General features: G+C 47.3%; 1 protein-coding gene across 12 annotated transcripts in view; it reads right to left on the bottom strand.

Annotated features, from left to right (window-relative positions):
- IFT43 (intraflagellar transport 43) overlaps positions 1-12,998 on the bottom strand; it is an 82,866-nt gene extending 69,868 nt beyond the window's left edge. For 3 of the 12 annotated variants that reach the window (XR_008299532.1, XR_008299534.1, XR_008299533.1), the window contains exons 1-2: positions 12,031-12,534; positions 11,677-11,769 (exon numbers count right to left, since the gene is read on the bottom strand). Coding sequence is in view for 3 of the 12 variants with exons in the window: in XM_053224758.1 (XP_053080733.1) it covers positions 11,677-11,769; positions 12,031-12,123 (186 nt within the window). In the remaining 9 variants the exon portion in view is untranslated. Of the gene's footprint in view, positions 1-11,676; positions 11,770-12,030; positions 12,544-12,878 lie in introns of those variants that run through there. The other 9 variants (XR_008299536.1, XR_008299540.1, XR_008299535.1 and 6 more) reach the window with 8 other exon arrangements.
- Positions 12,999-15,813: the final 2,815 nt, after the last annotated feature.

Raw genomic sequence — 15,813 nt, 5'->3', positions numbered from 1 at the left:
TTGGGAACCTGCACAATCATGCAAAGTAAGGCCTACCAGGCTCGTGTTCTGCCTTCTTTTGGCTGGATCCTACCTGGTCTCCCTGCATCGGCCTTACTTTCCTTCAACCTGTACTCCTTACCTGGATGGGCCCCTGGGAATTACGGAGAGTTCTACACAGGAAAGGGATGCTAGGTCTCAATCAGGAGGCATTTTCGACGTAAGCATTGCTGGTACACTGCCTAACAAGCTCTCTGAAGAAAGGCATCTGAATACCCAGGGCTCTTGTAACTATGAGCTATGATTTCTTTCCTCATTATAAATAGGTATTCACTTTCATAGCTCATTTTGAACACATAACTTTGAATTATTTTTCCTAAAGAAGGCCTCCAAACTGTGTAAGCTTGGGGCCCACAAAACCTGGAAGTATCCCTGACCACTGACTGCCAAAACGCTCCTTCTAAAACGCAAATTTGATCATAGCTCTTCTCTGCTTAAAACTCACACACTGGCACCTGGAGATCATGAATGGTCTGTAAGCTACCCAAAGGAATCAGAAGTTTTTCTTATATGTTCCTCTTAGAAACCCCAGAATATATAATGATGACTCCTACATCTGTTATCACTAGTTTTCAACTTTCCCTCTTAAGCTCCAGACCAAAACTTTCAACTGTTTACCTGACATACCTCTTTGAAAATCCTGAGGGTAACTCAAATTCAACGTGCCCCAAACTGAAATAATGGTCTCTTCTTGCTCCCCTCAGCTGAGGCTCTGAAATCCTCGGTCTCGGGGGCGCCTGGGTGGCTCAGTCGGTTAAGCGGCTGACTCTCGGTTTCAGCTCAGGTCATGATCTCACCGTCCGTGGGTTCGAGCCCCGTGTCGGGCTCTACGCTGACAGCTGCAGAGCCTGCTTGAGATTCTGTCTCCCTCTCTCTGCGCCCCTCCGCTCTCCTCTCTCTTTCTCAAAATAAAGAAACATTAAAAAAAGAGAAATGAGTCGCTTCTAAATTCCTAAAAACTGTAAATAAAATGAATTGAATCAAAAAAACCATCAGTCTCAAAAATATCAGTATTTATTCAGTCATGTTAGCTACATGTGGGATAAACTCCAGACTGTCCTTCTTCCTACCTCCAACAGCCAGTCCGCTACCACATCTTATCTATCTTTCCTTCAAAATGTCTATGGGTTGGGGCAGCACCTGGGTGGCAGTGGGTTAAGCATCTGACTCTTGGTTTCGGCTCAGGTCATAATCTCACAGTCATAAGACCGAGCCCCACATCAGGGTCCATGCTGAGTGAGAAGCCTGCTTAAGATGTTCTCTCTCTCTCCCTCTCTCCTACTCAGGTGTGCGCTCTCTCTCTAACATAAAAGTTTAAAAAAAAAAAATGCCTATGGGTGCTGACCTCTCTTCTTCACCCCCTTAGCCAGGCTTTAGTCTGCTGTTCCCCACAGTAAGGTACATACGCCACCATAAGCAAGACAACTGGAGGTGGTCTGCTGATGTGCCTTCTAAAAACAGTCGTGCATTTTAATGTGAAACCTCAGACACCCCCGTACCGCTAAATCCAACAGACCCTGCTCCCGCCCTCCTAGTGGCATCAAGCACTCTCGACCCCTCCCTCCTTCTTGACACGCTCTTGCCTTGGCTTCTGGATGCCACATGCCTGTGTTTCCCCTCCCTTCACTGGCCCGTCCTCAATTTCCTTTTGCGAGACGTTCTTTGGCTGTGTGTTCCTTCCACATGGATGTTCCCAGGTTCTGTCCAAGGGCCTCTTCTCTTATTACACAGACTCTCCCTTACAGAGCTGGGCTTCCGTTTACCACCTCAATACTAATGACTTCCAAATCTCCAGTTCCAGCTCAGGGCCCCGTCCCGAGCAGGTGTACCACACATCAAAGCTTCCTGGATGTGTCCAGCTAGGGGTGTCAGAGGCATCTCAAGCTAACCTGCCCCTAAAGTGAATGCATCATCCCTCCCACACCCACTTCAGCTTCACTGGACAAGTGACTTACTGAGGACCTACAAAGCAACAGGCTCAGGCACTACTTCTGGAGCTTGCAATTAGTGAGGGACAAGGACCTAAATAATGACACAGTTACAAACTGTGGATAAGATGATAGAAAAAGTTAAAAAAAAAAAAAGCTAAAGACAATATAATAAAGGGAGGTAATTTAAATAAAAGGGTAATATTCTCATTTAAAAAGGAGTGATAGGGGCACCTGGGTGGCTCAGTCGGTTAAGCATCTGACTTCGGCTCAGGTCATGATTCTCACAGTCCATGGGTTCAAGCCCCGGGTAGGGCTCTATGCTGACAACTCAGAGCCTGGAGCCTGCTTCAGATTATGTGTCTCCCTCTGTCTCTGCCCTTCCTCTACTTATGCTCTATCTCTCTCTGCCTCTCAAAAATGAATAAATGTTAAAAAAAAATTTAAAAAGGAGTGATATTCACATTGAACACAGTGGAAAAGAGAAGGTTCATATCCCATGAATATTCTAGGGATCCACTCCAGTCCAGTCCATTCTGTAGAATTCTAGGAAACTAGAATAAGTAGGGGACTTCTAGGCAAAGTGAAGCTCGTTCCATGGGACAACAACCAGGTGGCAGGCGTGAAATGAATCTGCGGATGCAGGCAGGCACCAAATCACACAGGTTCAAGGTAAGGATTTAGGGTTTCTTTTAGCCTAAGTGCAAGGGGTGTCTAGTAAAGGGTCCCGAGTATGAAGTGAACGAGGCACCTCTGTATAAGCCCACTCTAGCTGAACTGCAGGAGGGCAGAAGTACAAAAGATGAGTCCAGGGATAAGCTGGCTGCCACAGTTCAGGTAAGTTAACAGTGGCTTAAGCCATTTCGCCAATTCTTGATAATTTTTTTTCCCTAACAGAATGGCACTGATGGTCATAGATTTTGCTAAGTCTTTGCTCCGGGAACCTTGCCTGAATATGAGTCAATTCTCATCACAACAAAAGTATCATGATCGTGAAAATTTTCACATACAAAAAAAAAAAAAAAAAAAAGATTTCCGAGCACATGCCAGTATTCTACTTATTTCAAACAGGAGTCACATCAAATTCTAATGTTACAACAGAATCTGAAGTCTTTTGAATTGGGTCGTAAGCAGATATGACCTGGGTTGTTAAATTACATGTAGGTTCTTTAATGCAAATTAGGGATGCTGAGCTGAGGGTTGTCTTCCCTGAGGCTATGCAACAGTCATGCATCACGGACACCAACTTGGCTTGTGTCACCGATTCCTGTACACATATTTTTATTAAGCATCTAGCATATTCTTGTCATAGCAGAGTTCTGAATACTTAGTCTCTTATTTTGTGAAATTAAAGGACATTTTCTAAATCCTAGCAGATGGCGACTAATTCAGTGTTACGTCCATTATGGACAGATTTCTCTCCAGGGTCACTAGGATCTATGCTCAGAGGAATCCTCAGAGAAAGCTAAGAACTTTCAGGACATAAATGAAGGGTGAACACTGTAAACTGCTGGACTACGAGGCGCCCCCTCATAAAGGATGAGCCCGGAGAGTTACAAGGCAGGGGTACTGCACTGGAGCACATCTCTGAGATTTTCCTGACTGGCCAACACAAACGCCTGCAGTGAAGTGTAATGGCTGCACGGAAGATGCATCAGTGAAAGGCTAGAAAAACATGGAAAGGTCAGTCTCCCCTTCACAATATTACCAGTTACTTCAGCGTCATATAAGAAACACTGGCCTCATATGGTTCTTTGTTAAAAAAAGACGACGGGGCGGGTTGGGACGATCTGAAAACCATCTCTTTGCTGGCAAAAGTCCCTCCCAACCATTACTCCCTTGCTGGTAGGGTCAATGGCCGCACTAACAAAGCCAGCAGGCCACGCTCTCTCCCTCACCTCCAGAACTGGCACATGCTCATCCCTCTGCTTGGGAGTATTTTCTCCTCTGCCCCTTCCCTGGGCTAACATCTACTCACTCTTCCAAGTCTCAGCTCAGATGTGATTTTTCCCTAGACAACCGCTCTGGATGTCCTCAGGGCTCAAAGGGGCGCAATGTAGGTATTCCTGTATTTTGCTGTGTTCACCTCTGCCTGGCACTTAATTCTCTGCAGCCCCCGGATCAAAGTTCTGAGAGGACAGGGAGCATGTCTGGTTTCTCACTCGGTTGCCAGCTCTAAGCACAATGCCTGGCACGTAGAAAATCCTCAGTCTAGTTTCACAAGTGAATGAATGAATAAATGAATAGAAATTACCTTCTACTCCAAGGTCACTGGGGGTCACCAAGGTCACTCTTGCCCTCCGCACTTTCTACCCACATTTCTCCAGAATGACAGAATGATATACGTCAGCAATTAAAGATGATTCTTTGGAAAGACCGCCAACCTCTAGACACAGGGTTGGGTTTTGAGAAGGAGATGGAAAGAGACTAGCGGATAACTGGTCTGTGGCACAGGCAGAAAGGCCACTAAAGGAGACCAATAAAATAGCTCTCAAGTGGCACCAAGAATTCTCATCAAAAGGCTCCTTCCTCATCCACATGTTTCTGGTCCTAAGGGCCAGTTAGTTCTGTGAAATATAAATATCTCCGTATCTTAAACAGAAATGCAATTGAAGATATATGGACAATACCTCCTAATTCTCATCTAACGTGGATGACAATAATGGCTGGCGTGTGCCAGGCACTAGGCCAAGAGCTCTGTATGTGCTCGTATGTAATCCTCCAACAACTGCTAACAGAGAACTACTACTGTTATCTCCATATGATCTATTGAGATGAGAAGCCAGGCTTAGGGCAGTAAGGAACTTGCCCAGGATATTCACCTCGTAATTGGCAGAGCGGGGATTAAAGACGAAATGACAATCCTGTCCACTTGTCAGGTTGTGCAGATCGCGAGAACGACAGCTAACTTAGCGGGGCCCTGGGCTAAACTCTTTACACTTATTTCGAATTTAGCCCTGCCCACAGGTGTCTGAGAGAACCTTCGAGTGGCATTCAAGCACTATCTTTCACCCCGAGACCCGCAGGAAGTCAGCGAGAGCGGTTCCCTCTGGCTTTCCAGATAGCAAAATGAGTCACGAGTTATTAAAGTGTGTCGTGCGGGGACAATGAAAGAGCCTGAGCCAGCGCTGGAGGAGAATCTCAAGATGCTATTTCTAATGGCGGCCTCTACCCTCAGTTGACATTCCCTCCCACACAGTGGTGGCCCCAGGGATGGTGAGCGACGGGCATCGCCCACCCTGAGGGAGAGTTCAAAACCGAAGCATGCGAAGCATGACACAAACATGAAGTGTGGAAAACGCATTCCTCGCGAACGGTTCCCCGTCAAATTCCCCGCATCCCTCTTCGACGACGTTATCAGGAGCATCGTTCAACCCGGCCCATTGGAGCGTGCCTACGAAAAAGGCTGAAAAATGTGACCAATCAGGAAAGTTATTTTTGTGAGAAAGAAGAAAAATGTCACCAAAAAAGGGTCAGGAGATAACCCTCCTGGGCTGAAAATAACTGCCCGGCTGGCAGAGCCGTCAGGGAACAGGCGGAGGACGAGAGACGTAATGCAGAGCGCTGAGGGAGCTCCAGTGGAGTGAAGCGGCCGAGGGATGAGGAAATTGGCCTAATTTGGGAACATGAGCCCAACGGCATTGCTCAGATTCCTGCAAGAGAATCTGGCTAACTTTCAGTTCTGCGTCCTAGGAGGAACACTGAAGGGATGGGGGGTGGAGAGAAAGGGAACAGCTGTGACTCAAACATTTCTCCAGACAAATGGATGAATAAGGGTCGTCAAGCGAGAACCAACCCCCGCTCCAGAAGGATTCCCGGGGAGTAACCCAAAAGCCACTCTCTGCTGGGAGCTCTGTGCGCCGACCTGTCCGGCAGGTAGAAGAGGTCAGGTGGTGGAGAAGCACCTGGCTGGAGTCACAGAGACGAGACTAGAGTCGGAGATGAGCTGAATGACTCTGGACCAGTCACCCAACCTCTCAAAGTCTCAGTGTCTTCAAAGTAAGATGAGGTCAGGGGAGCACCCAGTTCAAGAGCTCCCGTGAGGCTTACGTAGGACATTGTGTGCAATTAACAGAGAGGTAGCAGCTGTTCCGATGCAAACCAAACTTATTATTAAAAGGACAATCTGCAAGCCAAAAGTCAAGCCGCAAAGAGGTCTAGACCCAAGTGAGAAGGGTTCATCCAAAAGACAGGCCAGCCCTGGGCAGGTTTTGCCCGAGATTACTTTCCGCCAACAGCATCGTCCGGTAATGTAACATCATGGTAGAGAGCGCCCTGGTCTTTTCTTGAAGGAGCTGTGTAAGAGCAGAATCATTTGAATCAACAGAAGGTGAAAGGTCAAACAGAGAAATCCAGTTCAATTCTCAGAGCTGCCCTGACAGGAGGAAGTTAGACACTGCAGGCAGGAAGACACTCACCATGGAATCATCTTCCAGTACAGTTCTCAGCAACCGTAATTGTTCAGCACCCATACCAAATACCAAACCAATAGCAAACTGCCAGCTGAACTAGGCATCTACGATCCACACCTGATCTGTGACAGGTGGCCCCATAACCCCCAAAGAGAGGAGAGTGCAGTCATAAACTTTCTTGGTGCTTACTGTTTTTTGAGAGATTCCCGTGTGTCAGGTACTGGGCTAAGCACGTTATGTTCGTTACCTAATTTCGTCTAAAGCAGGAAGTAGAACTCTAACCAACTCCGAGCCAGTAAAACTTCACCAAGAGCTCATCTTTCAGGTGACTCAGTACAACTAGACAGTTGAAGTTCTTTGAAATTATCTGAAATTTCCAGAATGACTAAGCAAATAAAGAGACATTCCCTCTCCTCTCAGAGAGGGAGGAAGCATTTAACAACCTGGACTGCGCCACCGGGATCCTAGAGGCAGAAAGGCCCAAATGGTTACAGAGAAAATGGGCAGAAGGAAAAGACCCAGAAGAGCTGACAAAGGCAACTCAGGCAGGTATCCTGGGATTTCAGGGCATCTAATCTTCCACCGAACTCTACACAACTTTAAATTAGAAATCTGGAGAGGAATGTGGATTTGTTGTTGTTGTTGCTAAAAATAATTCTTTCCTGTCATACCCAAATCTCTAAATAAAACCTCTGTATGAATTGTTTTTTGAAAAAATGATGACACATTGGTTGCAAATGGCCCACTCAACAGCCCTTCTCCTCTTCTCCCTAACTCCAAACCCCAGTGTTATGGCTGTGGCAACATGCCTGGTTGAAAAGTCCCTTGAAATTTACGGCGGTTTTTGAGAGCCAGTTCTGACCAATGAAACGTAACTAGAAGTCTACTTGGTGAGGTCTGTGGCTACTGTTTTCCTCATAAGAAGGAACAAACTTAGCTGGCATGCACCTTGAACTCTTCTACTATGGCCCCTCCTCCTACCTAGAATGCAGATCTGATGCCCGGGGAACCACCAGCCAGCTCACAACCATAACAGTGAGAACAAGCCTCGAGCTGCAGGTGGCAGAGTCAGAAGCCAGGAGGCGCCGGGGTAATGCAGGATATTGCCCAGTGACTGCACCTGCCCTGTTCTGCCCTCCACTGGACTTCCTGCTATGAGAAGACTCATGCCTGACTGATTCAAAAACCGGGGTCAAGTTTCTGATCCATGTAGCCGAATTCAATACTGAGAGATACACAAGGGTACCTGAAAATCAATCCGTCCTGAAAGACCAGGAGTTTTAAACTTCAATGGAAGTAGCACACGGCAGACGAAACGTGAGTAAATCTGAGCAGGTGTATGAAAGGAAGGAGTGGCAAACAGGACAAGGGAGGCCACATGTAAGCAAGCACCGGTATCGGTGCCAGCCAGCTCCGGCCAGCTGTCGCCATGGGGGGACGCCAGCCCAGCACTCCCACTGTGCCAGAACTTCTGATTTTAAAGAGAAGCCCAGAATCTGGATTTTCACGTGAAGTTTCCTAACTCATAAACAACCAAATGAAAACATTTTAAACTCTGTGCGGATCAAACAAGACATGACTGTATGCCACATTCAACCCAAAGGCTCCCAGGTTTTAATCTTAATAGAGGGGGTTAAGGCAAAATAAAAAGAACATCCAAGTTCTAGAGAGATAATAATGATTAGTAACAAATTGCGAGCCATGTGCCAGATTGTGTGAAGGGCTTACATCTATTATCTCATGTCGTCTTTTCAGCCGCCCTGTGGAGGATGTGAAATGATTATCCCCGGCTTATCGATGAGGGAACTGAGGCTGAAAGAGGTTAAATAACTTGCCTGGAGTCCTAGGCTTCATGGGTGGCCGAGCCAGGATTTCAACCCAGGCCCGTATGACCCTGAGGCCGGTGCTCTTCCCCACTCTTCCTAAGGCATGCCCGCACACCCAGGAAGCACAAACACTGCTTTCGATCACTACTGGTTTACCTGTGGATAAATCAGTCAGAGCCCTCGAAGGGACTTCCAAGTCAGTTTGACAAGAGACCCAGGCTCACATCCTCCTACGTCGCTGTCCTTTAATAGAAATGGCAAAGCACTGGCCAGTGCCCGTCTATTTGCTAGTTTACCGAGCGAACGCACGTGTGCGTAGTGCTGTTCAGTTTACCAAAGCACTGTCGAATGCATCCCTCTCGTAATCCCCGCAGCAACCTGGTGGTATTGTTGCCACCACCTGCCAGATAATGAAATGGGAGATTAGAGAGAGGAGTGGACTTGTTCGAGATCCAGGCCATTAGCAGAGCCGGGTCTCAGGCTCTGGTCTGTCCAAGCCGTGTGTTCTCTCTACTCTAGCAGGATGCGCCTCTTCTTCCTCCACCAGAGCGTCCAACTCCACCACCCTGCTTCGAAATCATCATTCCTACTTAACTCTACAGGAACTGCAGCTGTCTGACCGCCCCCAGGTACCATTAAGTACGTTTTCATAGATAGCTCCATCCTAGAATATAGTCAGCGAGACGGCAAAGAAAAATATATCAAGTCATACACTCTGAATCGGAATGTAAATGGGCACACACACAAGTCTCGGGATCTAATTTTAGAAAGAAACAGCCAAAATGTCCCACACAGCACAGTGAGCATCTGGCCCTGAGGGAGGCTGCCCACATGGCCTTAAACCTCAGTCAGCCCAGGGAGACCAGGAATGCTGCATTTCTGATGTGCATGTCACAGCCAGGCACCGGTTGGGTGAAGAACAGACTTTTCATCATGTTCTCCCAGAAAAATGCTAAGGCCCAGAGGTAGGTATCCCCGGGGAAATCAGTAGGTATTCCAGAGAGGCTGAAACCCTGAAAAGTTCATCCCAGTCTGCAACTTTGAAGTTAGGTACTTACAGGACTGACTCTCACCTGGGAGCCAAGGGGAAGGCGATGGGCGGGTGAACGACGCCTACCTACCCCAGCCTAGAAGCTGATTTGGTGTGGCGGTGACACAGAGCCTCAAGACCGTCAGGTCATTCCAGGACATCCTTCCTGGCCCACCACCTAACCATGATGGGCGGCTAGAATCCCCTTCACAGTTAAGTAGTTAAGCAGACGTGTGATTAGTCCCTCTGGCTGCCAGTGATCACGGGAATAGAAGTTCCATGATGGCAGGAGATTCTGTCCCTTTTGATCACTGAGATACGCCAACCCTCTAAAATGGTACCTGGCACACAGTAAACTTCCATAAATATTTGTTGGACAAAGGAATAAATGATTTGCTGTTGAGATGCATCCTTCTAGACCCACAGTCTAAAGCGGCCAGAGGCCAAGAGGAGACTTCCATTAACCTAGTCACGTGCTTGCACAGTTCTCTTTAAAGACATCCACGACTGCAGTTCGAGTCGCAGTATGGACCACAGTTCCATACCCAGTGTTGGGTACATGTGTTCTGTCACCGTCTTCCTAGATTCTACCACCGCTCCCCTGAGCTGTGCTTCCAGTGCGCCACCCCAACCCCCACCCTGCAACACTCCTTCTCAGCTTCTAAGGGCCCCATCGCACACGGTGTACTTCACCCCGAGTCTTTGCACTGTCAACTGCATGCCTGTTCCACGCTGGGCACTGTGATCAACAAAGGGGTACAATGGTAAAGCACAACCTGACTTCCAAAAGCTCACATCTTGTGAGGGAGCCAGGCAGGTAAACAATTAGAATACAACATAAGAAGCGCCATAATGTAGGTGCTGTGGCCAAAGTCACAAACTGACAACCCTCAGGCCCAATCTGGTCCATATGATGAGTTGTCATAATTGGTTACTAAGCTGTAAAAATGTGTTGCTTTCTCACCACATTTTAGACAGCCAGCATCTCTTGGAAAATCAGAGGATCCGGCAATACCGGGTATTCTCCAGTATCACTAGCTTTCGCTAGGCAGTGGTTACCTCTTTACAGGGGACATGTGCCACACACAGCCTCCTCCCCCCCGCCCCCAGTTCCCACAACCCCTTCCCACCCTCTCTGTACTGCTCCAGGCAATGAGGCCAAGGGTTGGCTACCACTTTTCTGTGCCGGCATGACTGTTACCTTCAAGTAATAATTATTGGTACCCACATTTCTATAGTAAGTGAGAAAGGGAAAGATAAACTGAAAGGGCCATGTACAGAAATGCTGGAGAACTTGCTTCCTAGAAGGGTGAAGAACATCCCAACATATGTGATATGTAAGTATCTGTGTCTGTGTCTTGTCCCCAGCATGCTTTGCTCATGCACCTGCCGAGCCCATTATAACGGCTTTGCCGCGTAGATCCCTTCATCTATTATACCTGCTGGGGCCAACGAGCTGGGTAACTGAGAAGCCAGGTTTCCTGCTGCTTGGGAACTGTCTCGTGGGGCAAACAGATCCATAAAAAGAAAATGAGCACACGACGTGAGAACATATACACGTTCTATAATAGGTACCACGGGCACCAAGAAGAAGGAGCCCTAAGATGGCCTGGAGGAGTTAGGAAGAACTGACGGAGGGATTACCCTGAAACTGACTCTTGAAAAGGGCAAAGTTTGCTCAAATGAACAGAGGAAAAGTGCAAAGGGGCTCTGCGTAAACTTCCAAAAATAGCGCCCTGGCATTAAAAGTGTTGCTCATCAGGATTACCCACCCTCCACAGAGCAGCTGGATAAATTCCCACAATTCCAGGGCACTCGGAGAAGTTTCCAGGAAAGTAAGGCCAGTACTAATCCCCTTCCTGCCTGAAAACTGTAGAAACTGCAGGTCACCGCTGAGAGCAAACGTCCAGTTGTGTAATCCAACCTTACGTCATCAGCATGCCTCACTGGCATTTATTCGGTAGAAATAAAAACCTGGATTTCTCCGGGATTTTCAGACTTCCCAGTTACCCCTGCCTCAGCAAGCTGAAGAACATTCTCCACTGAGAATATAAAGCAATGCAGAAACTACTCTGGCATCAAAGAAAAACGTTCTTCTGTCATTTCTTGCAAATAGGACAAATGCCAAGGAAGGGAATCCCCAAATCAAGACAGGAGGAAGGGCTGGTGTTAACGAGAAGCCATATGGAATATCAAATCCTTGCTGATTGAGTAATTACTAACTCTGGGGCACCTGGTGGCTCAATCCGTTAAGAGACCGACTCTTGATTCCGGCTCAGGTCATGATCTCAGGGTTCATGCTATTAGCACGGAGCCCGCTTGGGATTCTCTCTTTCTCTCTCTCTCTCTCACTCTCTCTCTCTCTTTCTCAAAATAAATAAACTTGCAAAAAAAAAAAAAAAAGCAATTACTAACTCTTAGCATTTTTTTGTAACACCCACCTCTCCAGTCAGAATCGAAGAGGAGTTCTTGTTACTGAGATGATTGTCCACTTGAGCTGACTCCTGCTGAGCTCGGCGACCCATCTTGGGCCCCTGTAAGGAGAGATGGGGAGCGCTGCTGACCCAAACATCTTCGAGCCACTATGAGGACAAGAATTCTGGGAAGGTAAGCAAGGACATGATGTATGAAGACGTGGTGGAGGATGGGATCTGAGTAACTTGAATATATTTCTCAAAAATGCTCCAAACCCTGAAAACAAAGCACCTGACATCATTTCTATTTAATAGGAAAATATGAAATTCCTGGATTAACGATCACAAGTTTCTCTTTTAACTACCAGAGATCTTTCCTACCCAAAGAAATGCAGCTAGACTTTCCTCTAGAAGGAACAGAGATCTCATGTCAGGCACTGGATTAAATGCTTCCCATGCGTTATTCCATTTCATCTTCACTGCAGCACTTTGAAGTAGATATCAACGTCTCCATTCTAGAGATAAGGAAACCGAGGTTCGGGAGGGTTCACTTGTTTTAGTTAAAAAATAATTTTATTATAATTGACACACAACGTTAACCTTTTTTTTTTTTTTAAACCAGTAAGCAGCTTCATACTCCATTTGACCTCTGGCCCCCAGCTCCTAGCCATTCCTCCGTGTTAGAAATCCGAGTCTTGATTTCCTAAATCATAAAACTGAAGTAACTCCCACCTCCTCGTGGGAACTCCGGTCAAGAAAAGGCCACTCCAGCCTGCCTGCCTTCTTTTCATGCGTTAAAACACTGTGGTTTTTACATGAACTTCTGGCAGGTGAAGTCCCACGGAAAAAGCCCTAGGGTAGGTGCAAATGCGACCCTGACCAGGATCTCCCCCCCACCCCGCCCCAATCACCCTTCAGATATGTCCTTTCTAGGGGAGTTAGCACTCGGGGCTCCAGAAAGCGCAGACTGGCTGGGAAATTTCCCACGGGTTCCGGAGGCCTGCAGACGCAGGATCTGTTTTCTGCTTTTGGAGAATTTTAAAGAAAGCACACCCCAGGCCGGGGGCGGGGCAGCTGAGGCCGCCTCTTCCTCGGCCTCACCCCGGCGCGGCTCTGGGCCCGGCCGCTGGGGACAGGCCAGGCCGAGGCGCCTCAGGGACGCCGAGCCGGCTAGGTCGCTCCTCCCCACCCGCCAAATCCTAGCCCCAAATCCCCAAGTCAATCCTCACGGAGGTGGCCGAGCCGCGGCGTCGCTCCTCGCCTAAGTCCAGCACGTCCTCCATCTCCGCGGCCGCCTGACGTCACTTCCTGGAAACCAAGCGGCCCAGTCGCGTCCCTGACGATGGCTCCGCCCCTTCATCTCAATATTTAAAGGATCCGTGGCATCATTCCTGGATTCCGTGTGCCCCCTTTGAATTTAAACCAAAACTTCCCAAAACTTCCTCGCTTGACAGTTCTGGAAGAAACCTCCAGATATTAAATCCCGCTAAGGCTGCTCCTGTGGGACAGTGAAAAAATGTTAGTCTTTAGGAACTGTCTACACTTGTAGATCTGTTTAAATATTATTTAGTGCAGGGTTGTCCGGGTGGCCTAGTCGGTTGAGCGTCCGACTTTGGCTCAGGCCCTTTCTCTCACGGTTTGTGAGTTCGAGGTCTGCATCGGGCTCTGTGCTGACAGCCTGGAGCCTGCTTTGGATTTTGTGTCTCCCTCTCCCTCTGCCCCTCGCCCACTTGTGCTCTGTCTCAAAAAGAAACATTAAAAATTTTTTAAATTTAAATATTACGTGCAAAGCATTAGCTAATAGTAGTAATTAAATTGATCCTTCCTATTTAGCTTCCTATATAGCCCTTGCAATGTACAAACGACCTTCACAGTTATTAGCTCACATGAAGGGCATAATAACCGTATGTGGAAAAACAAGATGAGTTGTATTATTTCCGTTGGACAGTAAAGAAAACAGGCTTACAGGTGGGGGGGGGGGTGTCAGGTGCAAATAGTTTCTAATAGAAAATGCAATATATATAATCTCTGCCTTCAAGAACTTTACGAAGAGGCTGAACGAAGATGTCAAATACCTTAGTAATAACATTCAAAAGCATAAGTAATCTCTCCAAAAGCCCCACAAAGTGAGCACCAGTGATATCTGCATTCAACAATTGAGGATAGATACTAAGGTGCAAAGATGTGGCTTGAGGGAAATCATCTGAGTGCTAAGCAGCAGAGCCAGTTCCTTTTTTTTTTTTTTAAGTTTATTTACTTATTTTGAGACAGCGACAAAGAGTGCACATGTGGGAGGGGGCAGAGAGAGGGAGAGACAGAATCCCAAGCAGGCCACATGCTGTCAGCACAAAGCCCAACGATGGGGGGTCAAACTCACAAACCATGAGATATCAAGAGTCCAAGAGTCGGAGGCTTAACCAACTGAGCCACCCAGGTGCCCCCACCAGGTGCCTTTGTGATACCAGATCTTACAAGAGCACTTTTCTTCTGCACATATTACTGGGTACCAGCCATTCTCCTAGGCTAACCGAGGAAGATATCCCTCCAATTCCCAGCCTAATGGGGCAAGCAAGTTGAGTCTTCATTGATTCTTCATGTAAGATCCCCAAGTCAACACCACTGGCCAGGTCCCTGGTCCTGATCAGCTGGAACCCCCAGAGAGATGGTCTCATGGTCCTGAAAGTGAGCAAGAGCCCCGATATCATGCTGGGCATAAGGTCAAGATGACCACTGCTAAAACGTGAGGACTTGAGAGTGGAAGTGGCACCCCCTAAAAGTGGATTGCAAGCATTTCTTCAATACCCAATAAATTACTCAATTCAACCGGTCATCCACACATGTTTACTGGGTAGGGCCGTGTGTTCACATGCCTTGTGACAGCAACAGCACTGCTTGGATGTCAGAAGATTTGAGGTCTTATCCTGGCTCTGCTGATAACTACCTGTGTGGCCAGGCAGAGCCCTCTGGACCTGTCTCCTCCCTTGTAATTGCTCTTAGAGATTACCCTAAGATCTGATTCTCAATGAAAATACCCTGTTAGATTCTAACCTGAAGAAACATCCATTGCCAAAATCTGAGACAGATGAAATATAGGCTCCGATGAATCCTTTGTTTTCTTCTTCCTTGGTACCAGATGAGGAAGAAGGGCTTACTCTTTGGATTTTTCCAAAATCCATAACCTACTTCCCTGCTTTGTGTGAGCTCATAGCTACACTGCCACCACCTTAAAGCCAGTTTTCAAACCTTTACTCTCACTTCTTCCTTGCCTTGCTGAAAGCAAAAGGTGCCTGGTGCTCGCTCTGGGCAGAAAGAAGCTCTAGAATGGTGGCTTCCAGACCTTGCTGAGCACCTGAATCACCTGTGAGGTTTATTATACTACTCTTTTTTTTTTTTTTTTTTTTAGTTTATTTATTTTGAGAGAGAGAGAGAGAGAGCAGAGGAGGGGCAGAGAGAGAGGGAGAGCGAGAAAATCCCAAGCAGGTCCCGAGCTGTCAGCAGAGCAGGACGCGGGTCTCGAACCCATGAACCCATGAGATCATGACCTTAGCCGAAACCAAGAGTCCGATGCTCCACCTACTGAGCCACCCAGGCGCCCCACCTGTGAGGTTTATTAAAACCACATGTGCCAGGGCCCCACCCCCGGAGGGTGATTTGGTAGAGGTGGAGTCCAGAAGGATATAATTTTAATTTTCCTCCCATCTTGCAAGTGTTTGCTTAAAGGCCTCAGTAACACAGCAACAAGCTGTGTTGCTGTCACCCTATTTCAAGTTTCAGCAGTCCCAACCCAGGCACTCCATATTCTACCTCCCTGCTTTATTTTCTGCCATGGCACTTCTCTTTTATCATAATACATAAATTACTTGGTTTATGGCCTTTCCCATGCACCTACCCACCCCCTGTGTAAGTTCCATTAAGGGCAAGGGCTTTGTTTATTAGTTTGTTTTGTTCACTGCTGCGTCCACAGAGCCTAGAACAGGGCCCGGCACACAGTGAATGTCATAAATATTTCTCGAATGATGGCTGAATTTCAGAGGCAGTATTGCATGGGACGTGCATAGACTCTGGCAAGAGACTTCCTGCCTCCAGATCTCAGGGTTGGCACCTACTGGCTATATACTGTAGGTAAATTACTTTTAAGCTTTCTACACCTAGATTTCCTCTTGT

This window comes from Acinonyx jubatus, chromosome B3 (genome assembly GCF_027475565.1).
Source record: "Acinonyx jubatus isolate Ajub_Pintada_27869175 chromosome B3, VMU_Ajub_asm_v1.0, whole genome shotgun sequence".
Taxonomy (NCBI): domain Eukaryota; kingdom Metazoa; phylum Chordata; class Mammalia; order Carnivora; family Felidae; genus Acinonyx; species Acinonyx jubatus.
Note: the sequence above shows the minus strand (reverse complement) of the source record. Positions and strands in the feature narration are given on the sequence as shown.